At 37.2% G+C, this 25785-nt stretch overlaps 1 protein-coding gene across 1 annotated transcript; it reads left to right on the top strand.

Annotated features, from left to right (window-relative positions):
* Positions 1–4526: 4526 nt before the first annotated feature.
* On the top strand, positions 4527–25597 carry SLC24A5 (solute carrier family 24 member 5). The gene is made up of 9 exons (XM_052647217.1): positions 4527–4647; positions 5579–5758; positions 16624–16707; positions 16804–16907; positions 17754–17854; positions 19650–19933; positions 22621–22827; positions 24694–24795; positions 25275–25597. The coding sequence occupies exons 1-9, from the start codon at positions 4527–4529 to the stop codon at positions 25595–25597; spliced, it is 1506 nt and encodes a 501-aa protein (XP_052503177.1).
* The last annotated feature ends 188 nt before the right edge of the window (positions 25598–25785 follow it).

The raw sequence follows: 25785 nt of genomic DNA, 5'->3' as shown, positions 1-25785 counted from the left end.
AACAACAACAATAACTGTTATGCCCAAGTCGCGAAATCTCCCAATGACCACCAGGGAGCCGATATCCAATGCAAAAGCAAGACAGTTTTTACTACCAAGCTCGAGCTGGGGGCTCCCACCATTACTGACGCAGTGGCTAAGGAGAGGAGCCCCAAACTCTGGGTTACTTTGCTTATATAGGGTATTCTCGCATGAAGGATTTGAAAAATGGGAGTTTCTGGGTTGGGAGATGTCTAATTGGTTACCTTCTGTGGAAGGGTTAGGTGTTGGGTTCTGATTGGTTCCCATTTCCCGGGCTTAATTCGAATTTCCTGGGCAGGTCATAAGTCCTGAATGTAAAGTCAGGAGATCCTAATCTGGGATCTGATTGGCTCACAGGTGGTGGGGTGAGGTCAGGGGATTTCCAAAGACTCTTTCCTCAGAACTCTAAAATGGAGTCTTTTTCAGTATGGTACTGGCACAAAGACAGAAATATAGATCAATGGAACAAAATAGAAAGCCCAGAGATAAATCCACACACATATGGACACCTTATCTTTGACAAAGGAGGCAAGAATATACAATGGAGTAAAGACAATCTCTTTAACAAGTGGTGCTGGGAAAACTGGTCAACCACTTGTAAAAGAATGAAACTAGATCACTTTCTAACACCACACACGAAAATAAACTCAAAATGGATTAAAGATCTAAATGTAAGACCAGAAACTATAAAACTCCTAGAGGAGAACATAGGCAAAATACTCTCCGACATAAATCACAGCAGGATCCTCTATGATCCACCTCCCAGAATTCTGGAAATAAAAGCAAAAATAAACAAATGGGATCTAATTAAAATTAAAAGCTTCTGCACAACAAAGGAAAATATAAGCAAGGTGAAAAGACAGCCTTCTGAATGGGAGAAAATAATAGCAAATGAAACAACTGACAAACAACTAATCTCAAAAATATACAAACAACTTATGCAACTCAATTCCAGAAAAATAAACGACCCAATCAAAAAATGGGCCAAAGAACTAAACAGACATTTCTCCAAAGAAGACATACAGATGGCTAACAAACACATGAAAAGATGCTCAACATCACTCATTATTAGAGAAATGCAAATCAAGACCACAATGAGGTACCACTTCACACCAGTCAGAATGGCTGCAATCCAAAAATCTGCAAGCAATAAATGCTGGAGAGGGTGTGGAGAAAAGGGAACCCTCCTACACTGTCGGTGGGAATGCAAACTATGGAAATGCAGCCACTATGGAAAACAGTGTGGAGATTCCTTAAAAAATTGCAAATAGAACTGCCTTATGACCCAGCAATCCCACTGCTGGGCATACACACCGAGGAAACCAGAATTGAAAGAGACACATGTACCCCAATGTTCATTGCAGCACTGTTTATAAGAGCCAGGACATGGAAACAACCTAGATGTCCATCAGCAGATGAATGGATAAGAAAGCTGTGGTACATATACACAATGGAGTATTACTCAGCCATTAAAAAGAATACATTTGAATCAGTTCTGATGAGATGGATGAAACTGGAGCCGATTATACAGAGTGAAGTAAGCCAGAAAGAAAAACACCAATACAGTATACTAACACATATATATGGAATTTAGAAAGATGACAATGATGACCCTGTATGCAAGACAGCAAAAAAGACACAGATGTGTATAATGGACTTTTGGACTCAGAGGGAGAGGGAGAGGGTGGGATGATTTGGGAGAATGGCATTGAAACATGTATACTATCATGTAAGAATCGAATCACCAGTCTATGTCCGATGCAGGATACAGCATGCTTGGGGCTGGTGCACAGGGATGACCCAGAGGGATGTTGTGGGGAGGGAGGTGGGAGGGGGGTTCGTGTTTGGGATCACATGTACACCCGTGGTGGATTCATGTCAATGTATGGCAAAACCAATACAGTATTATAAAGTAAAATAAAGTAAAAATAAAAAGTTTAAAAAAAATAAAAATAATAAAATGGAGTCTTTTTTTAACAAAATGGGGTGGCTTAAGTTCTTCAATAACAATATAATAATAAACTATACATTTATTTTATGTGGCTTTCTATATGTTTTATTTTACAATAGAAAGCTTTTAAACATTCTTTTGCAAAATGAAGCATAAATGTATGAAGTAAATCTAATTAGCCTCCTAAATTCTCTTTTCTTGGTAAAACTATGCTTTATCAGATAGTTTGTTCAGAACAAGTATATGTGTGTTCTGGGAATGTGTTTTCAAGACTTATTACAATCTAATCAATCAACAAATGTTTATTAAGTACCCACTCTGCACAGGATTCCACTGGAATTGTTTCATAGTCATTGGCTTTTCTCTTCAGATATTTGCTCTGTTTCCTGGATTAACAATATACATTGTATAAGTATTCACCCTGGGCTTGCATTTTCCTGTTTTGTCTGTTTATAATGTTTAGTTTTATTAATTAGTTAAACCACTGCATTTCAGAGAGGAAAGGTTCATGAGACACTTCCACACACACTAAGTTAAGTGGTCTCTTCCCAGGGGGTTAGCACTGCTGGCATTGAGACCACAGGCCAGTGGTCCAGGGTGCCACCTCCTGCAGGTATCAGCAGCCAGAACTCTGCTTGCTGGGGATCTGCTCTGTTCCTGGGCTACACTTTGGTGACTCATTATCCCAGCTTCACAACCACACCACACATCTGGGTAGTCAGTTCCTGGAAATGATGGTTACTGAGAGGTTTATAATGGGTAACAATTCCCAGCAAAACAAAGGGGGTGTTTGAGAATTTTCACCAAATCAAGATCACAAACATCAGAAGCAACTTACTCCTTTCCACCAGAAAAACCCAGTTTCTAAATTTAAAACTAAGCAAATAGAACACTTTTTATGCTCTTTTCTGCAACGCAAAGGAACCACAGGGGTTGCAAAACTAAAAATTACCCTTATGGCCAAGCTTCTATCTTAATCAAAAGTAATAAAATAGCAATAATAATACACCTGATGCAAAGAACTGATTCATTGGGAAAGACCCTGATGCTGGAAAACAATGAAGGCAGGAGGAGAAAGGGATGACAGGGGACAAGATGGTTGGATGGCATCACTGACTCAATGGACATGAGTTTGAGCAAGCTCCAGGAGTTGGTGAAGGAAGGGAAGCCTGGCGTGCTGCAGTCCATGGGGTTGCAAAGAGTCTGACACGACTGAGTGACTGAACTGAACTGAACATGATAGATAATAGATAGCTAGGTAAAATTGACCAAGGGGCAGAGGCTGTTCTAAGCAGATGACATGCATTCATTTATGTAATCTGCACACAACCCAAATAGAGGGTACTATAACCTTCCTGTTTTACAGAGAACAGAACAGAAGAGGAGAAAGGTTGAATAGCTTGCCCAAGGTCTTATAGCTAGTAAGTAGCTAGGATTCAAACCAAGAGGTCTGGCTCCAGAGCCTGTGCTATTTGCTACATGTTACCACACTGCCAGAAGTTCTTAACATTCCAGCAAGCCCAGTAAATGCTTAAGCAGGGAGGATAGTAGTTTATATTTGAACACTCACTGGAGTGTCCAGTTTGCATTTTCGAACCTCTGGCAGAGAGCACAGCTAATCAGTGATCAAATAGCCTTCATCCACTATGGCTCTTACTAGTTCTTGAAGCTGCCTGCTTCTCTGCTCCCCCACTGTTGTTGCTCTGGTTCCAGTCACCATCATTTCTCCAGGAGATTATTGTAGGATCCTCTTTCATGACCTCCCTGCATGGAGCCCTAAATGGAGAGAGAATGAGAGGCCCCAAAACAGCAGTATAAAAGTGCATAAACTTAGCCAAAGAACACATAGACATCAGCTCCAACAACTTCTAGAAGGGCTGGAGAGAGAGGTAGAAGCACTCGTAAACTCAGGTTCTTAGAAATCTGGAGAAAGCCCACAGCAGGAGTGGAGACGCAGACGTAGAGCAGACTTGTGGACACAGAGCAGGAAGGAGAGGGTGGGACACACTGAGAAAGTGGCACTGCCGTACATACACTATCATATGCAAAACAGATAGCTAGTGGGAAGCTACTGTACAACACTGGGAGCCCAGCCTGGAGCTCTGTGATGACCTAGAGGGTGGGATGGAAGTGGGGAGGGAGGCTCAACAGGGAAGGGATAGATATATAGAATTATGACTGATTTGCCTTGGTGTATGGCAGAAACCAGCACAATACTATAAAGCAATTATCCTCAATTTAAAAAAAAAAAAAGCAAAGCCACTATGAAGACAATAAAATCAGTCCACAAAGAACGAGCTGCCTCGATCTGCCCTCAGGGACCATGGGCCAGGGGACTGTTCCCCTCCTCTCCACCTCTTCCAGCCTCTCTGAGGCTTATGGCTGCTGATCAGAGTAGCTTAACTTACTCCAGTCACCCTCCCTCAAGCACTGGCCTTGCTGTGATGTGCCCTGGGCAGGGCGTGGGGCAGGGAGGAGACTCCTCACATGATCCAGCTTAATCCTCCTTTTCTCCCTTCCCAAGGCTGCACGCTGCAGAAAGATTGCTACTGGAATGCAGATCAAAGGGGGCCCACGGTGGGCAAGACGGGCCCTGCTCCTTGGCCTTCTCTGGGCTACTGCACACTTGCCTCCCCCAGGGGCCTCCCTGGCCCAGCGTCTCCCAAGGGCTACAGGTAGGTGGACACTGGGGTAAACCACCCCTGCTGCTACTGCCATATACAAATAAACAAAGAGAGGGGAATTCTTACTTGACTCACTTTTGCTTATGCTTGCCGCTGTATTTGCTTGGATTTTTAGCATTTGGTGGGGCTTCCCAGGTGGTGCAGTGGTAAAGAATCCAGAGACACGAATTTGATTTGATCCCTGGATCGGAAAGATCGCCTGGAGTAGGAAATGTCAACCCGCTCCAATATTCTTGCCTGAAAAATTCCTTGGACAGAAGAGCCTGGCGGGCTATAGTCCATGCAGTCACAAAGAGTTAGACACGACTGAGCATTTAGATTATTTTAGCATTTGGTAGGATATCGAATACTTTCGGTCCTTCAGGTAGGTTCTTGAAAATGGCTCTGAAATAATTGACAGACATCATGAAACAGTAGAGTCTTCAGATTTTATTGCTGGAGACTTCATCACAGAAAAAGGAATCTTTCATCCTATAAATTCTGTCTGCAACAATGAATGATTCTCTGTGGGCCTTGAGATTTGTGGACAATTTGGGCTCTGAAATGGGAAAATGAGATTGCACGGATATTAGAAATTTTTATCTTTAGATATATAGTTTCTAATTTAGGAGGAAAAGGGGTTCAGAATTCCCTTTTAGAGTTGAAGCAGACAAGGAAAACCGGCTTTATTATTTCTTCTTTTAAATTCATCCACTATCTTTATTTTATTTTATTAAAACACCTCTTTTGGGTCCCAAAGACTAATATTTTTAAGGATCTATAATTATATCATAGTCAAAAGAGATTTATACATTTTTACCAGAGTTCTTAAAATTCCACCCAGAAACCCTACACTTATTATTTTCTTAAGGAATTTCTCTTTGTGGGCTTGGAATGCGTGACTCCAATATCCTTCAGATTTTCACCTCCCTTTCCTTACCAGGAAATAGCACCCAGTGTGTTATATCCCCATCATCGGAGTTTCCTGAGGGGTTTTTCACGAAACAGGAACGTGCAGATGGAGGCATCATAATCTACTTCCTAATTATCCTTTACATGTTCATGGCTGTGTCATTTGTCTGTGATGAGTACTTCCTACCATCCTTGGAAATCATCAGTGAATGTAAGTTGCTGGAAATCTCCACTATAACTTCCCAGAATAGTGATGCCACACACATATATGCCTGTGTTTGGAGAAGCTCAGTAACAATCCTGTCCATCTTACCTGGCTGCAGGACACTAACATCTGTGTTGTGGCATCCTGTACTGTGAGGAACTGGCCTGACTGTGGTTTTTCTTGGTAGCTCATGTACAGCAGGGCATCTTTAATGGGTATAAAGCAACTATCCTACCAGCTATGTCTAAAAACTGCCAGTTTGTCTACTGTATTGTCTAGCTATTTGTTAGTAAACTGTTTCGAATTTTATACACATGCATTTGGCGCTCCTAATATTTGCCATCAAATACTTCAATTTAAAAAAAAATTTTTTTACTCTGAAATCTCTGTAACTTTTTAGAAATGGTAGATGATAAACAAATGCCTTTAAGGACCACCCTCCTACCTCTTCCTTTACCAGTCTCCTACAAGGAGGGAAAGGAAACTAATTCATGCTAATGAACCAACAAATATATAAATAAGTCCTGCATCTTATGTAAAGTGACCTCAGGGATTAGGTAATCAAAAATTAAGCTCAGTTATTAGTTTCTGGGAAATAAGACCTGCCAAGCCCTTTAGTTCTGTCTCTTCAATCATGTGTATCACTCAGCATTCTGAGCATAGACCTTACATGGGTGCACTGGTCCCTAAAATCAGGATACCAGTGATGTATTATGATGACTAAGCAAAAGTGCCTGCATTTCCAGGCTCTATCTCCTGTTTAGTTAGTTTAACTGGTTGAGCATGCTCACTTCAGAGAAGGTTGAAATTCAGGATTAGATTTCCCACTGCATACTCCCAGGACTGCACAGAACTAGCATGCCCCTTCCCCACTGCCAGACACACACACTGCTAGCATTTCTTCACAGAGGGAAAGAGCATGAATGTAAACTCTCCTTTTCCCCTTTTTCCCATGGCCCCATCCCCACCCCTGCTGAAATGCAAGTCATTTTTTCTCTTTTCTCTCTCGTTAGTGCAGTATAGCAATATTCTTAGGACTTAAAACAGGATGTGGCAACAGTGTTTTCACTCAGCACTTATTTCTCTAATTCAAAATATTTATAGAACAGGTCAGTGTAAGTTTATTATAATTATTATTTAATTTATATATACAGTTTTACTTTGATATTATATTTGACATGGACATTTCTTTAATAGAAATTAACATAACATTTTACTTAGATGGATGAAATGCAAGAAAAATAGAAAAAGCATAGACTTTCCTACATTACTATCACCCAGAGATCCCCACAGTTGTCATTTGGTATATTTCCTTTTAGTCTTTTAGATATTGCTACACATACAGTCTGAGACTGTTTCTTTTTCCTAAGATACTATTTTATTGTGAACATTTCCCCATATTATTAAATAGCCTTCAAAAACACGATTTTTAATGGTAGCACAATACTTCCTGCTTCTGTAAATGATTTCAGCACCTAACACTGGTTTTTATACAGAATGAGCACTCAGTAGAAATTTATCAATTTTTTAAATTATTAATTTTACTCAGTTCAGTTCAGTCGCTCAGTCATGTCCGACTCTTTGTGACCCCATGAATCGCAGCACGCCAGGCCTCCCTGTCCATCACCAACTCCCAGAGTTCACTCAGATTCACGTCCATCGAATCAGTGATGCCATCCAGCCATCTCATCCTCTGTCATCCCCTTCTCCTCCTGCCCCCAATTCCTCCCAGCATCAGAGTCTTCTCCAAAGAGTCAACTCTTCGCATGAGGTGGCCAAAGTATATTAGACATTTGATTTTTAAATTTTTTGTCCTACATAATGCTCATACTTGTATCAAATCTTTGCAAACTTCGCTGACCATTTCCTAACAAAGACGCAGAGCTATGTATATTTTAAGCTTTATTTTATACGTTGCCAAAAACATTTTACAAAAGGTGTGCCAACAAAAACCTCCACAATGTGTGGTAGCTTCCATTCCCAAAAACCATGAATAATATCATTTTAAATGTCTTTGTTAATTGCTTTAAAATAGAAGTTTATTTTATAAAATTTGCATTATTATTTGTGATGTTAAACATTTTATATAGGTACTGAAATTTGTGGTTTTGTTCTTGTGGGGTTTTTTTGCCCCATGTTCTAATTAGGGGTGTATTTGTCTTTTACTTATTGATTTCCAAAATTTTTTCTAATATAAATTCCTAACATAATTTTTCTATCATATGCTTTTTATGGTTTGTTTGGTTTTGTATTTTGTGTGTTTATTGCATTGAAGTGTACATAGGTAAATTTATAAATATTTTCCTTTATGATTCTTTTTTGGTTTTATACCTAGAAATACCTTTTATCCCTAGGTCGGAAAAAATTTCATCTTCTCTCTACTGATAGTTTTTTCTTTTCTTAACATTTATTTATTTATGTTGAATATTTTTTTTTCCACTAAGAATTTCTTTTGTTATACGATACATTGCTATTTTACCAAAAGTTGATCCATTTTCTATACCTTCAACTCTATACTCTAATGATCTATTAATGTTTGTGCCAATACCACACTTTTCATTAGAAAAACTAAATCATATTAATTATATAAAACTAAGAAATTTAAAATTCAAGGTACTATCTCTCTACTTAGAATCTTTTTCTGGAAAATAATAAATCCCCATCCCCTTTTTTTGCTTTCTTGACTGAAAGAATTAACCCATCAATAATTTTTTTTAATTAAAAACCTGTCTTGGGAGTGGTAAATAAATAAATAACTTTTCTGGCCCTGCCGAAGAAACTACTGCATTAAAATTTAGATTGATACTTCAAAATAATCTTCTTTAAGTAACTTCATGAAATATCTATAATAAGTAACTTCATGAAACATCTATAATAATGACTTCCACAATGCCACTTGTGGAATTACCTTGAATGAACATCATTAGCAAACATGCGTTTCTCAAGTGAATTGCCTTTTGCTCTGAAATATAACACAGTAGCTATTATGGATGTGTGATTGATGGATGCCTATGCCACTGCCTATCTTCAGCTGCTAGGAATTTATCCCTGTCTTGAGTATTGAAAATACTGGCAACAAAATGAAATAGAAATAGTGATAGCTTGATTCATTTTTAAATGCCTATAAATTAATTCTGTCATTTCTCTTTTCAAGGTCTTAGCATGGTCTTGTCCAAATTAGGACATCAGCAATAAAAAACAGGTTTTCTGAAATTTGTTTACATCCACAGAAACTAGCTTCAGAAAGTCTGTAATTGCTTTAAATTTCCCCATAGTTCTTTGATGAGCATGAGTTATAACAGTCCCACCCAACTAATAAGTATTAATATTATCCTCAAAATAATTTACTGAGCATTATACATTGTACTGAAATGTTATTAACTACTTATGTATTTATTGTAGTTATTTTTCATAGACAATTATAGAAGGCCAAGCATAGTTCTAAATTAAATATATAAGGTTTTAGTTCTTCAAAAAACCCTACAAAGTAGGGACTATTAGATTGATTTTACTAATGAAAAAACTGGAGCTGAAAGAATATATAAGTTCTCAAGACTACACAGGGCTTCCCAGGTGGCACAGTGGTAAAGAATCTGCCTACCAATGCAAGAGACACAAGAGATGCAGGTTTAATCCGTGAATCAGGAAGATCCCCTGGAGGAGGAAATGGCAACCCATTACAGTAATACTGCCTGGAAAATTCTATAGACAGAGGAGCCTGGTGGGTTACAGTTCATGGGGTCACAGAGAGTTGGACATGTCTGCACACACACACACACACACACACACACACACACACACACACACAGAGCCAGTACACAGGAGAGCCCTGGTCTCTTTAATGTCAAAACCCAAGAATGTTTTCAATTGCTATATAATATAATTTTACACATCCGTATTTGAGATTAGCTGTCATAATATGGTTGTTTCAGAAGAACTTTATTTAAATAATTTTAAAAGGTATTTTCCACCCAAGGGCACCAAAAATTTTGATTAAAAAATATGTCAAATAGTCATTGTAATGACAGAGGAAGTATACTACAAAATAATGAGAATCTACTGAGTCACTTTAAAACATCAGTTAAGAATTTCAGCAGCCTACTAGGGGTTGTAAATTAATGTTATAAATGGTTACCCACAATAATTAATATGAGAACTAAGCATTTTGTTTACAATGCACATGAGATTATAGCATCGTACTGTGGAACCAAACCATCATGTTTGATTCAATGACATTCTGTGGAGTACACGTCTGAGTTCCAATCTAGGATACAATGGTTGAATTGGCTGGCCCCTGGCCCACCCCAGCCCCATTGTCCCATGATCCACTCTTCCAATCACTGACAGTGGTTCATTTGGTTATTAGCACAAGGGGCTTCAGCATGGTGAATTCTAGAAGTGGCTGGGACTGCAGTCTCCAGGGGATACGTTGGAGGTGGTGTAGGACAGAGCCTCTGGCTGATACTCTGGTCAGGCCCAGCTTAGACACCTGAGTGCTTTCTCTGTCTGTAGCTATACACATTGGTTCTATATACATTGGTCTGTCAATTACCTCTAGAACCACTACCACTTGAGGCTTCCACTAAGGATCTTTCTCTTTCTTGCTCTACTCATGATCATTAAAGTCAAACAACCTCTCCTTTGCACCTCAACACTAGGAAAGCAAGCACACACAAACCCTGAGACATTTTGTTGTCATTTTAACCAAGTAGATCCAATATGAGAAAATGCTGTTGCTATACCACCTTCCTTTAATCCTATCTTCTCTTTTATCCATTTAAGTTCTAAAGGAAAAGAGGCTAAAGATTCTTTGAACACATTTGTATATAATAGAAACTATATTAACTTACAGCCCATAGTAGGATGATTACCTCTCATCTTTATAAGCAGTTCATTTTTAGAAACACAAAAGTTCAGCAGAAAGCCAAAACAAATCCTTTACGTATCATTTTTATGTAATGGGGATCTTCTAGAGTTATTTAATCACTGTTTAGAGTACCTTTCTTTAACTTTTCTGAGGCTAACTACAGAGAAAACTGAGAACCCCTAGTGATTGGTAGGTCACTTGATACCACCAAAAGTCCACAATGAGCTAGTTATGAAACTTTTTGTCTTAAATGTTACACTAATATGCTATTCAGTTGATACTCTAATACCTCCACCAGGTTGATCCTTTGAAGTATAACATATCTTAAGTGAAAATGATCTTAATAAGGTTTTGGGAAACATACTTAAATAAAATATTTACTTTTTTATTAAAAATTCTTTTTATTCATACTGCTTTGAACTAATATTTGTCCATGTTCTATTTTATGTTTCAGAAACAGACAATAAGAAAGAAATACAAGTTTTAACTCCAGGTAGAATTGATTCTAAATTGATAAAATTGAAAGGGAGTCAAATAATTCTGTGAGTATGGCATTTGGATAGCCGACAGTTTCAGGGGATTGTTTGATTCTTAATCCTTATGAAATTTACAGAGGCAAAGCCTTCCTCAAGAACAAAGAATCTAAGAAGAGTGCTTCCTCCCAGCCACACAGGCACTCATTCTCCTCTTAAGAGCATTTTCATCCTCTTTGCTTTTCTTTTTCCTCTGATCTAAACTAATCTGAATTTAAAATATAAACAAATACATTGTGGTTACCTTGGATTGCATCTAAATCTACCTTAGGTATACAGAGATAAATAAATGTCAAGTGGTCTGGATATTACCCAAATGCTATTGGAGAGACAAGCAATAATAATAATAATAAAGCTATGTATTAAATCTCTTCACTTACCTACATGGATAAGAGAAAGAGCAGCTTTTTCAACTCAGAAAGATCTAAGTGCCCATCCCATCTCTGCAACTACTACCTATGTGACCTTGAGCAAGTTATGGAGACAAACCTCAGATAATTGTGAGGTTTGGACACAAAAAGTCTTGCATGTGGCTTTATATGATTGACTTACAGCAAGTGGAAACTAACAGGTGTTAGATTAGGGCATGGGGGCATCCTTTTTCAGTGGAATTGGGCTTTTCAAAGCATTATACAGAGCTTCAGAATTTGTTCCGTTATGGCTCAGACAAGATATGAGAATGATAACTATAAAGTACTCAAAATGTTTTTATTTACTATTAGAAGCATCACAGAGCATATAGATGCAATTGTGCATGGAGAGGCTAGGCATTTATCCCAGTGATGCTGACTTTGCTCAAAATATTTCTAGAAATATATCTGAAATTAATGTCAGAACCAATTTTGCAAATCATAAAAAACACTGGTTTGCTGTCACACTTCATTTTGAATCCTAAGTAGAGTTACTCAGCATGACTACCCACCATAGTCACTAGAATTGGGTCTGAATGACTTTTAATTGCTTCCAAAACTCAAATCCATTCACAAAGCATAAAAATTTGCTATCACTGAGGACTTTATAAAATTGTACCAGAAGACACCAAATTGCTTATAGCCTAGTCTTGTAACTCTGTTAAATGTACATGTGAAAAGAATTGAAAATACATTTTTAAAAAGGTAGCAGTGGTTAAAATACAATGGTAAAAGTATAAATGATGCTCCCTCCCATCTGTTTTCTCCTCTATCTTCTAAATTTTCAGTTAACATAGGGGTTTTTAATTATAAAAGGAATTTATCTAATAATAAGAGGTGGTCCAGAGGTGTAAGGCATAGAATTCATATTTCATAATTTTTAAATTTGATAAAAATTAGAAGATACCTTAAAGATTTGTATATTCCAACCCTATTACAGATGGCAAAATACAAGCCTTGTCTGAATGACTTATCTAAATTCTCACATTAAGGTACTGGCAGGGCCAGAAGCCAGGTTTCCATTTTAGTTTAAAACTCTTTTTCTATATTTCCAGAAAAAGATTTGCAGAGATGGTTATAAACTTTGCAGCATGGTATCAGAGAAGAGAACATGCTTAAGAAAAAGTCTGTTGAGTTTTAGTAATCAGTTCATTATCATAAAGTTGCACTTTGTATAACCAATGTAATATCTAAACCTATAAAGAAAACTCACCTTGAACATTTCTACTATATCCTCAAGGAAATATGATTAGTCCTTTAGAGTAATAGAGAGGGAAAAAAAGTAATAGCTCTGGGGGGGGGGGGGGGGGGGGGTGAACAGAACAATTTATCTTTAATAATAAACTATAACAGAGAGAAATGCTACCCAAAGGTCAGTGAAGACAAAGCCAGTCGATTCTAAAGTTCAAAGGTATAAACCATTCTACAAAATATGCTTAGAACCTTAAGATATAACTTATTAAAATATCTTTGAAGTTTTATAATTCATCTGTAGAGAGCTCTTCTTTTCATAACTGGAATAGAGCCCAGTGAATAGCAACAAGCTTTATTGTTAATGCCTTTTGAGAAAGAAAGTGTTCAGAAGGGTCACTTATTTTCTTACCTTGCAACAGCCAGATGGATCACTTTTTCTCTCTCCAGACTGAATTCTTCCAATGAAGCATTCTTCAGCCAGCACTAGACGCAGATCAGCCAATCACTCTTCAGCTGCCCCACGTTTAGACAGTTTAAAATATTTTGTTCTTTTTTCAATTTCCTCCATGTATTAGTTAACCCTGATTTCATTCAAGAATTCATGGTAATATCACTAAATTTATACATTCTCTGAAATATGCTAGAAAACTTCTGAATTATTACTCTCACTAGCTATTTTTCCCCCTAGAAAAGAATACAATGGGGGAAGTTACGTACCAGTGCCACAGGGAAGGGAAGAAAATGACTCAACCACCTCCCATCTTAAATTGCCTCAGTGCCTTTCTGATATTGAGTTTCTGTGGTGAAAAAGAAATAGCACTGGACTTAGGTATAGCTCAGCTGGTAAAGAATCTGCCTGCAATGCAGGGGAACTGGGTTCCATCCCTGGGTTGGCAAGATCCCCTGGCGAAGGGAAAGGCTACCCACTCCAGTATCCTGGCCTGGAGAATTCCATGGACTGCATGGGTCGCAAAAAGTGGGACACAACTGAGTGACTTTCATTTTCATGTTTCATGTTTAGAATCAATAGACTTGGGGTTTACGCCCAAACTCCTCACATTTAAGACCCTTACTTTCCATGTCACTTTAAGTTACTTAACCTTCTGATTATCTGTTTTTTATATGTGAAATGGAAACACCACAACTGAGAACTTCCCTGGTGGCTCAGATGGTAAGGAATCTGCCTGCAATGCAGGAGACCTGGGTTTGAGCTGAGTTGAGAGGATCCCCTGGAGAAGGGAATGGCTGCCCATTCCAGTATTCTTGCCTGGAGAATTTCATGGACAGAGAAGCCTGACAGGCTACAGTTCATGGGACCACAAAGAGTAGGACACAACTGAGCAACTAACACTCATTTCAAGGAATAGCTGAGATGATTAAATTGTATATATGAAAGTGAATTGTATGCCATGAATATAAGATATTATTTCATAGATAAAATTTTTAAGAAGTTAATAGAACAATATGCTTCATCTTTTCTAAGTTTTATGACCAACTGGACCTTCTATGTATCAGAGTTGTAGTAAAAGTATAAATACTATATATAAATGCAAAATCACTCCAACCAATTAAAGAAATGCTATGAAATGTAACTTACATAAATTATTACTTCTGTCCCTTCATTAGCCACCACAAATAGTGTTCATCAAGCAACATGACCAAAGGCAAATAGGATAGAGGACCTGGATTTGGTAACTCCAACTATCCTGAGAGGATTTCTCCCAGTGGAGGCATAACAGGTAGCAAAACAGTTCTGACTGGAGCTGGTTTGACCACTGAGACCAGATAGCCTCATGGGGATAAAAAAAGATGACCGTGGCTAGTATCACCAGCAACACTGTAGATGTCTTTCCAAAAGTGAAAGTGAAAGTCACTCAGTTGTGTCCAACTCTATGAATTCTCCAGGCCAAAATACTCGAGTGGGTAGTCATTCCCTTCTCCAGGGGAGAAGTTACCCAAACCAGGGATCAAACTCAGATCTTCCCAAACCAGGTCTCCTGCACTGCAGGCAGATTTTTTAACAGCTGAGCCACCAAGGAAGCCCAAGAATACTGGAGTGGGTAGCCTATCCCTTCTCCAGCAGATCTTCCTGACCCAGGAATGGAACCGGGGTTTCCTGCCTCGCAGGCGGATTCTTTACCAGCTGAGTGACCAGGGAGCCCATCTTTCCAAGCACTTCCCATATTTTTCACAGTAAAAGCCCAAGTGCTTGCTAGGATCCACAAGGCTTTATATGATCTGGCCATCTATCACCTTGGACTCCATCATCTACAGCTCTCCTTCACACACTTTATTCCAGACACTCTGGCCTTTCTCTGTTTCTTGAACATATAGGCTAGCGTCTACCTCAAAACCTTTGCACGCACTCCATCTGCCTATTTACTCCCAGGTCTATGTGTGGTTACTCCCTCACTTTGTTAGCATCTCGGTGAAGTCCTTTCTGGTTACCCAATCTAAAATTACAATCTTTCTTCCATGGCATTTTATATCCCCCCTCCTGACTTTCAAGCTTCCCTGGTGGCTCAGACAGTAAAGCATCTGCCTACAATGTGGGAGACCCGGGTTCAGTCCCTGGGTCGGGAAGATCTCCTGGAGGAGGAAATGGCAACCCACTCCAGTATTCTTGCCTGGAAAATCCCATGGATGGAAGAAACTGGTAGGCTATAGTCCATGGGGTCACAAAGAGTTGGACATTACTGAGCAACTTCACACCTGACTTTTGCTCCTTCTAACACAGTATGTATTTTTTCTTGTCTGTTTGCGCCCACTGGAATTAAATTCCAGAAGAGAAATGTTTGTCTGTTTTGTGACTGCCACATTCCTATCACATAAAAAAAGCATCTGGTACAGTAGGTGGTCAATAAATACAACAAATAGATAAACAGGTGTTCCAGTTATCAATGGCTTCTTATGAAATCACCCCAAAACTAGGGGCTTAAAAGAACAATCATTTCAGACTTCTCATAGCTTTAAGGGTTTACTGGCCTCAGTTGGATGGTTCTCGCTTGAGGTCTTTCATGCAGTGATAGTCAGAAAAAGGACTAGAATTATCTGAAAGCTCCCTCCTTCGCATATCTGGTGTTGGGATGGGAGGATTCAAAACTGAGGGGCTGAAACAGGGGTTCCTCAGGCATCTCTATGTGGGCTCTTCACATATATATATGGCAGCTATGGTTTTTATGTGGTAGCTTAGGGCTCTGAAGCAAATGTCCCTAGAGAGAACAATTAGAAAGGTGAAAAATCACCTTTTATGTCCTAGCTTCAGGCATATGGTTCTGCCATACTTTCAGCGGTCACAAAGGCTCATCTAGGCTCAAAATACATAAACTCCACCTTGGTTTGTTTTAGTTTGTTTGACAGGGAATGGACAGGTTCTGAAAAACCATGTGGGCAGAAATAGTGTAGCTATTTTTATAAAATTCAACCTGCTACGCCACCAACAAAGAAAGAAATCAGTAATGTCAAAGGCAGATATCTCAGTAGAGAAGCAGAAGTTGAGGTGGACTGGAGAATGAGCAACAGGTAATGGTCCCACAGGTAAGAATAAGGAAATACTGACTACAGGTGACAGGGACTCAACCCAGCACACCAGAGTGTGAGGGTCTGGGAAGACTCAAAAATCAATAATAAACAATAAACATTGACAAAGGATTGCTATCAATGGCTTGGAAACCTGAATTTTCATTCTAATTTTAACTTTCTGATATAGGGTAAATAATGCCTAGAAGGCTTCCTCTATTGGCTGTTTTCCAGTTGAAGTTAGTAACAATGGCTTTCTATGAAAATGTTGCTTTGATATATAGTTATGAGAACATGCGCTCCCATTTGTCACTTTACCAGGCATAACATAATTTCATTTGTCTTCAGCCTTTGGACTGTCCCAGGATGTTGCAGGTGCAACTTTTATGGCAGCCGGTAGTTCAGCTCCTGAATTAGTTACTGCTTTCCTAGGTAAATACCACTCCTTATTTTTTTTTTTTTTTGCTTAATTGGTGTTATTTGATCTTCTCCAAGGCAACACTAACTTAGCTACAATCTGGCTCATAGGTGTATTTATCACAAAGGGCGATATTGGCATTAGCACCATTCTTGGATCTGCAATCTATAACCTCCTTGGTATCTGTGCAGCCTGTGGCTTACTATCTAATGTGGTATGTAAGAAAACTTTATTCAACAAAATATATTGTCTTGACAAATTATAAGAACTGCTTACTGTCAAACCACATTAATCAGCTGTAGGTGTACATATATCCCCTCCCTTTTGAACCTCCCTCCCATCTCCCTCCCCATCCCACCTCTCTAGGTTGATACAGAGGCCCTGTTTGAGTTTCCTGACACATACAGCAAATTCCCGTTGGCTATCTATTTTACATACGGTAATATGTTTCCATGTTACTTTCTCCATACATCTCATCCTCTCCACCCCTCTCCCCATGTCCATAAGTCTATTTTCCATGTCTGTTTCTCCATTGCTGCCCTGCAAATAAATCTTCAGTACCATTTTTCTAGATTCTGTATATACACGTTAATATACGATATTTCTCTCTTTCTAGTTTCACTCTGTATAATAGGCTCTAGCTTCATCCACAGAAATAACAGAAAACAACAGAATTTGACAGAGTTTGACAGAAAAGAACAAAATTCTGTAAAGCAATTATCCTTCAATTAAAAAAAAATTTATTAAAAAAAAGACAAACAATAAAAAGAACTGTTTATATAGTCTGGAACAAACAAGGCACTAGGGATGTGTTCAATTAAGTTTATTAATCAGTAGAAAAACAACATGTATTCAATTTTAACCCACAAATACCTCTTGGTCAAATTTATGAAAATCAGACTAGGTTTAGAAACACAATTTTTCTTAAAATTCCTTTCTCTAAAAGCAATATGTAAAAGATAACAATGTTTAACTTCAAATATACAAATAATTTTAGTATTACACTAAGCAAGTACTTGAAGAAGTAACAGTGTAATGGAAACATTAATTATTTTTACAGGTTTCAACACTATCATGTTGGCCCCTATTCAGAGACTGTGTGGCATATGCTATCAGTGTAGCAGCACTTCTTGCCATAATATTTGACAACCAAGTTTACTGGTAAGCTTGAAACAATCATTACTCTTATGTAAACCAATTAGAGAGTGCTTTTATAAAATTCTAGTTTAGTAACTTTTTTTTCAGAAACGTTATCTCTTTTACTTCTTAATTATCTACCACTTCCATACATTTTTCCTGTGATCTCTGAGCTAACCTCATCACAATTGCTGGTTGGGTAGTTCTCCCTTGGCAATTTTTCAGTCAAATCAGTCTTCCTTTTTGTCTAACCAGTGGATGTTACCATCCTTCTCTTTCCCTACTGACTACCTTCTCAGAAAGTTTCCAAACTTTTGATCTTTGTTAAAGCCCCAACAGGTGGCTTTTTCATCTGTTGGGTTGTTTACCTTTCCTCAGTTAGAAGTGGCCATGATCACACAATTAGAGAGACAACAAAGAAATAAACAAAGTCCCTTTAAATTCCTCCAACTTTTTCCCTGATGTTCATTTAGTAAGAGAAATATAGGCCTCTTCCTCTAAAAATTAAAAATGTTTTAGGTTTCAAAACTAAAAGCTATTTGTTTTCTTTATAATCTCCCCATGCCTTGTCATTCTAAGAAAATGGAAACAGTCACTTTCCCAGCTAACATGTACCAGGTATTTGTTAGGTATTCATCACTATGATATGAGTCTTAACAGATGAATAAATGTAAAACACAGACAAACAGACTACACATTGCCTGATGGTGGAGGTCAATGGCACCCCTCTGGAATACTAGTTTGGCAGTGCTGCTCTAATACCTACTATCAAGAAACTTCAGACCTAGCAGGGAGTAAATTTTCAAAGTGAATCTTCCTGAAATCTAGTCTGTCTCCCAAGGAAAGACTGTTGGTTACAACAGAAGTGCTTCTGGGACTTGGCAGTTGTCTGCCAGGGGACAATGACTGTGGGAGTATCCAAGGTAACGCTCCTTCCATTAGGGGAATCAAGAACTCTGTGCTTTCAAGCTGTAGCAGTGATTCACTAGCTATAAAATAATTGGTAAATGCAAGGTTCAAATGTGATGGCATCAGATAATCAAAATTCTCTAAATAGCAAACCAGAGTATAGGAAAACGGTGCAAGCCAAACTTATTTACATTAAAATCATCAAAAAATCTCAGTATAGCAAATTTAAAAGCTTCAGCCAAAGTCTAACATATTCTGATTTAGCACAGAATTCCTATACCAGAACAATTGAAATGAAGGTATACTATATTCTTGTAATTATTATCTTCTTTCAATGAACTGAGGTGAAGAAGCCCTATCACTATTCATTAGTTTCACTTTCACTTTGAAAATTTGTAATTAGTATTATTTTCAAATAGGACCTTCCAGGTGGCTCAGAGGGTAAAGAATCTGCCTGTAGTGTGGGAGACTCAGGCTTGATCCCTGGGTTGGGAAGATCCCCTGGAGAAGGGAATGGTAACCCACTCCAGTATTCTTCAATGGAGAATTCCATGGCCAGAGGAGCCTGGCAGGCTACACTCCATTGGGTCGCAAAGATTTGGACATGACTAAGTGACTAACACACATTTTCAAAGAACTTTCTATGCCTGCTATTTGGAAGGATTTTACAAATTAAGAATGAGTTTATAATCCTTGTTTTTAAAATACAAAAAGGACAGTGTGGAACTTTCATCAGTAAGTCTTTTATAATGTAACCAAATCTGGACACATCTACAAAATCAAAATGTATCTAGAATATTTCTGTTCTATTGTTTCATTAGAAAATTAAGCAGATACTGCCCCAAAACTACTAACTCTAAAATAACTTTCACTTTAAGTTGAAAACCACACAAATTTCTCTAATTTATAGGTATGAAGGAACTTTACTGCTTTTGATATACGGATTATATATTGTGGTGCTGTGTTTTGACATTAAAATTAACCAATATATTGTAAAGAAATGCAGTCCTTGCTGTACCTGTCTTGCCAAAGCAATAGAAGAGAGAAGTGAACAACAGCCACTGATGGGATGGGAAGATGAGGATCAACCATTCATCCGTAGGCAATCAAGAACTGACAGTGGAATATTTCATGAAGATTCTGGCTACTCCCAACTTTCTTTAAGTTTACATGGTCTTAGTCAGGTTTGTGAAGGTAATAACCACATCATGACCATTATTAAGTTTATTACTAGCAAAACTTAATTTCATTTCAATTCAGCAAGTACTATATACTTACTATTTTAAAAATACTACGGGAATTTAGAGATGATCAACAGGCAGACCTATCCTTAAAGAAGCTTCCAATATTTCAGAAAAAAACCAAAATAGCTAAAATATGAACATTTAAATACTGTAAAGAGAAAGAAATAAAGCATAAACATAGTTCCTAAATGGGACAGATGGTAAAAAAAATTTGATGAGGATGGTCAGATAGGAAAGATTATCACAGAGACAAACTAAGCCTTGTAGAATATTCTAGTAAGATTTTAACAACTTGATTTATGGTAATAGCTACTGAAGTTTTATCAGACTTCATATGTCATAAGTAAATGATGCAGAGCTAACAGTAAAAAGCATTCCATGGACTGACAAAGAAATAACATGGGAAAAAGGCTTGTCAAGTACCAACATAACTGGAGGACTGAATGTGCAGAATGGAAGCAGAAGAAAGGTAGATCGGAAGGAATACGACAGTCTTAAATGCTAGATTAATAGCGTTTGCAGGTTTGCAGAGAAATTATCAGAACTGAAATATGAGATAAAAAACATGCTACTAAACCAACTGATGTGTTTAAGAGATGCTTAGACAAGGTGACGGAGAAGGCGATGGCACCCCACTCCAGTACTCTTGCCTGGAAAATCCCATGGACAGAGGAGCCTGGTAGGCTGCAGTCCATGGGGTCGCGAAGAGTCGGACATGACTGAGCGACTTCACTTTCACTTTTCACTTTCATGCAGTGGAGAAGGAAATGGCAACCCACTCCAGTGTTCTTGCCTGGAGAATCCCAGGGACAGGGGAGCCTGGTGGACTGCCTTCTGTGGGGTCACACAGAGTCGGACACGACTGAAGTGACTTAGCAGCAGCAGACAAGGTGAAGGCAGTGGGAATACAAGAAAACAGGTGTGAGACAATGCAGAGGAAGCGTCACCAAGACCAGGCAACTGAAGGGCTACATGGGAGCAGAGATAATTCTGAGGCTTTTGATCATGACAAAGTAAGAACATTGAGAATACCACTTACAAAAATTAGGAATTTAGGAAGAAGAGCTGGTGTGAAGAAAAAGTAGGAAGGAGACAGCTGAATTTTAAACATGTGAAGCAGTAGCAAAACATGTAAATAAATGTTTATAGTATATGTGCTAAGTTGCGTCAGTCATGTCTGACTCTTTGAGACCTGATGGACTGTAGCCCACCAGACTCCTCTGCCCATGGGATTCTCCAGGCAAAAATACTGCAGTGGGTTTCCATGTCCTCCTCCTCCAAGATCCCCTGGGGAAAAGAATGACCTACACACTGCAGTATTCTTGCCTGGAGAATCCCATGGACAGAGGAGCCTGTTAGGGCTACAGTCCATGAGATTGCAAAGAGTCAGACACGACTGAGCAACTAACATGTTTAGTATATAGAAGTCAAATTCAGCTACAGCCAGAAATACATATTTAGGGATTTTTTTTTTAATAAAGTAGTTTTAAGAAACAGATTCTGGATTTTATTTAGTACATTAGACAGGGAACTTAGTAATTTATTATCTGAAAAAATTAAAACATAAATTTTCCCCTTCTTACAAAGATTATAGTTTCTAGTCTTTCAGGTACAAGAAGTACACATTTCTAAGTTAAATTTTATAACAAGAAACTAAAAAAAAAAAAACAGTTCAAACATTTTTTATTACAATGAAATTATATCTGTTACTTTCTGGCCCATTTGCTGCAATGTGGCAAAAAGAAAAAATTATGAGTTATTTTACTAGTATTAATTGTAATGTGACCTAATAGATGGGCAAAATATTGGACTGGCCAACAAGTTTGTTCAATTTTTTCCATAAGATGGTATGGAAAAAACCAACCAAACTTGTTGGCCAACCCAATATTTTATAAGTGCCATACAAATTTAAACAATCTAAAGTGAAGTCTCCTTTTTATCTAATATATTATTATTGACTTCTTCCACCAAGTTAATAGAACAAATTGAATTTAAAAAACAAACTCAAGTTTTATAAGTTACACTGTAGATTCAATACTACTTCCAATTTTCTTAAAGTTCTAAGAATTGTGGTGAATTTTGTTTAGTAAATTAATGAAAGAAAATGATGAAATAAGCCCCATAAAATCACCTGAGAATCAGAAATATTCAACTTAATAAAAAGATTATGCTACAGCTATCTTTTACTCCCTAAGTATACATTTCGTGATACATAGGGCAGGCTAGAGGTATCATCAATACTGGGAAGTGGAGACAACTGGGGTTGCTAAGGGAAGACACCAGGTTAATCCCATAAGCAAAAGTTACTAAAAACCATCCACATTGTAGAAAATCAAGAGATGTTGAACTGAAACTTCAGAAACATTGTTTCTAACACACTTAGTGAATGACCCTAAACACTTCCATGGATTTAAGACCCCAAATCAAGAAATGCTGAGTATCACATTTTATAGTCAGCCCTGAAGTCTCAATTAGCTTCTTTTTGCCAGCAATATCAGTAATGAGATATTCAAATGTTTTAAATAGCCTCTTAAAAACTGATACAGCTAATTTATTTCAATATAGCTTCTTAAATGGACATTCTAACTTAATTGGCCATTTGAGAAAACTCAAAATCGTTTAATTTTTCCTTAACAGATCCGCCAAGTGTTTTCAACATGCCTGAAGCAGACTTAAAAAGAATTTTTTGGGTACTATCCCTTCCCATTATTATACTACTTTTTCTAACCACACCAGATTGTAGAAGAAAGTTTTGGAGAAAGTATTTTGTGATAACATTTTTTATGTCAGCACTGTGGATATCTGCATTTACATATATCCTGGTTTGGATGGTCACAATAACTGGTATGTATAATATCTTAAGAGCACAATTTAAAAATAATCAGTTGTATATAAGAACAGCATAAATTCACTAAGTATAGTCTAGTTAAAAAGAAAATTTGTTTTTCAGCAAAGACTAAAAATAAAGATTAGCGCTATTTACAAAAAGATTAAATATTGATATACCAAGAAGCTCACTCAGGTTCTGTGAGGTGTATACCACATGTCAGCTATATGGTCACTATTACACAGCCCAGGGGTACGAGTCAAAGGAACATGTTATAAACGATATCAAATTCACAGAATTTCTATGTTGCTAATAATTAAATCACATTGCATGGGTCCACAAGATAGTCTATACTGAATGCCATTCCATAATTTAACATATAGCAAGGTGCCAGTGTTTTGAGAAAACAATGGGTATTCACTGTTTAACTGGATTACATTTTGTTTTTTAATATGGCAATATAAACATACTACAAAATGAATTAAAAGGGTATAAAATAAAGTCTCATTTTAGTTTCTACTACTTTCATGATTAAGATTTAACTATTACTGCCTGGCCATAATCAGCTCTAGTCCCAAAGAACTCCTAGTTCAGAAGGAAAAACTGAATATAAGCAATGTACAAAAAAACCCCAGGAATTTCTCCCAAAAAGGTTAATCAGAGGTGAGCAAACTACCACCTGTGTACCCAAACACTGAGTCTCCCGTTTTTGCGAGTTAAGTTTTACTGAACAGTCAAGCCCATCCATTTATATTATTATCCATGAATGCTTTCACATTACACTGGCAGAGCTGAATAACTGCAACAGAGATTGTATAGCCTACAAAACCTAAAAAAATTACTATCTCACCCTTTCAAAAAAAAGTTTCCTGACCTCTGACTTTTGTCAAATTAATATATGACTCAGAATAGTATGCTATTTTAAGAACATTTTTTTTTATGAGTAATATAGAAAAATCCAATAGCCTGCCTATTAAAGCTCTCCATAAATGTTCTCAGCCAGATCACATTTGACATTAGGAAATTAAGAAAAGAACAAAATCAAGTACTAGATCACAGAACAGTCCCCAAAATGATAAATGTTAGTGTTATTTATGTACATATGAACTCTGGCAAACCAGTTAACAAATTAACAACCAATTACAGTTCCAACAGCAATATATATAAGCATGCAATAAATATGCTACTTGAAGTTTTTTTTTAATTAACATTTTAAGAAAAAAAAAAAGAATTGTAAAGCAAGTTTTCAATTACAATATTAAGAGCAGTTACATTCTAGTTGTTTCCCAAAATGCATACATTTATGAAAAATGATGAACTGCCATCAGATTTAACAGAAGTATTAAACCCGGACCACAAAGTTAGAAAGACTCAAGTAGAAGCCTATTCTGTTTTCCTCAGATTTATGATTTCCCAAAGGAAACACCTAAACTAAGGTATACCACTAAAGTAGAACATTAAAAATGCATACCATGTTAACACATTTACAGCCTAAAAATAGCTATAAATAATTTGCTTAAATCTGACCTCTTTAGGAAATGTTTTTAAAAAGGAAAAGAGAAAATGACCAACCTTATTGGCATATTTTAAGCAACAGCCTTGATAACAGTGGACATCCAAAACTTCTATAAGCATACCAGATAGGGAAATTATTCCTTGGTACAATTTTGTGTATTAAATATCACCATCTGTCATGAAAAATCTGTGCTACCTTGGTTACCAATTCACCAATATTATTCAAATATTTTGCTACCTAAAATCTAAGTACATATTGGTTCTGAAATCTAAATATGTCTATTTTCTTTTTCAGGAAAGAAATATCTGCAGAGAACAGTTAGTGAATCTATAAGATTTGTAATATGTAATATCTGTGTTTGTTACAGGGGAAACATTAGAAATTCCAGATACAGTAATGGGCCTTACTTTATTAGCAGCAGGAACAAGCATACCAGACACGATCGCAAGTGTGTTGGTTGCAAGAAAAGGTAAGAACTGGGTCCCTCAAACTGCAATGCCCATTCTTAAAAGCCTGACTGAAATACACTGAGCAAGGGTACCTTTAAAATATTTCCTCAGTAACACACTTTGAAGAAAACAGAACTCAAGAGGAAGCATTTACTATTTAATAGATTAATTTCACTAAATCTAATCCCCTAAATAATATTCACCTGAAATGTGAATTAAATTGTAATTAACCATGTTAGAATGAAAAGCAACAAGTAATCTACATACCTTATTGAAAAATGGTTTAATAAATACGGATAATTATTATTAGATAAATAAATGTTAAGACTTTAAATACTAACCCCCCTAAAATTTAAAAATACAAATTCAGTAAGACTTTTGCTCTAATACAACAATTTTCCAAAACAAACAGAAAATGTATCCAGTGTTTTTTCTTATGAAGCTTATTAATAAAATACAGTATTGGTATGCACATTTAACAACATGCTTTTTTTTGCAGGCAAAGGAGATATGGCTATGTCTAACATCGTGGGATCCAATGTCTTTGATATGCTATGCCTAGGTGTTCCATGGTTTATTAAAACTGCATTTATAAATGCATCTGCTCCTGTAGAAGTGAACAGTAGAGGACTAACTTACATAACCATCTTTCTCAACATTTCAATTGTTTTCCTTTTCTTAGCAGTTCACCTCAATGGCTGGAAACTAGACAGAAAGTTGGGAGTAGTCTGTCTGTTACTGTACTTGGGGCTTACAACATTATCAGTTCTATATGAACTTGGAATTATTGGAAACAATAAAATAAGGGGCTGTGGTGATTAATGTTAACAGTGTTATGTGGAAAATGTGAATGATGGGAAAGGGCAGAGAAGAGAAACTCCATTTCTTCCTTTAACTCAAATAAAAAATATTCTGAACTTCAGAATTTAAAACTTACTTACAGTAATTTTTTATCACCAACAAAAGTAATTTAAAGCCAATCAAAATCATTTCCTAATTTGTCTGAGCCC

The sequence above is a fragment of the Budorcas taxicolor genome, chromosome 10 (genome assembly GCF_023091745.1).
Source record: "Budorcas taxicolor isolate Tak-1 chromosome 10, Takin1.1, whole genome shotgun sequence".
Classification (NCBI taxonomy): domain Eukaryota; kingdom Metazoa; phylum Chordata; class Mammalia; order Artiodactyla; family Bovidae; genus Budorcas; species Budorcas taxicolor.
Note: the sequence above shows the minus strand (reverse complement) of the source record. Positions and strands in the feature narration are given on the sequence as shown.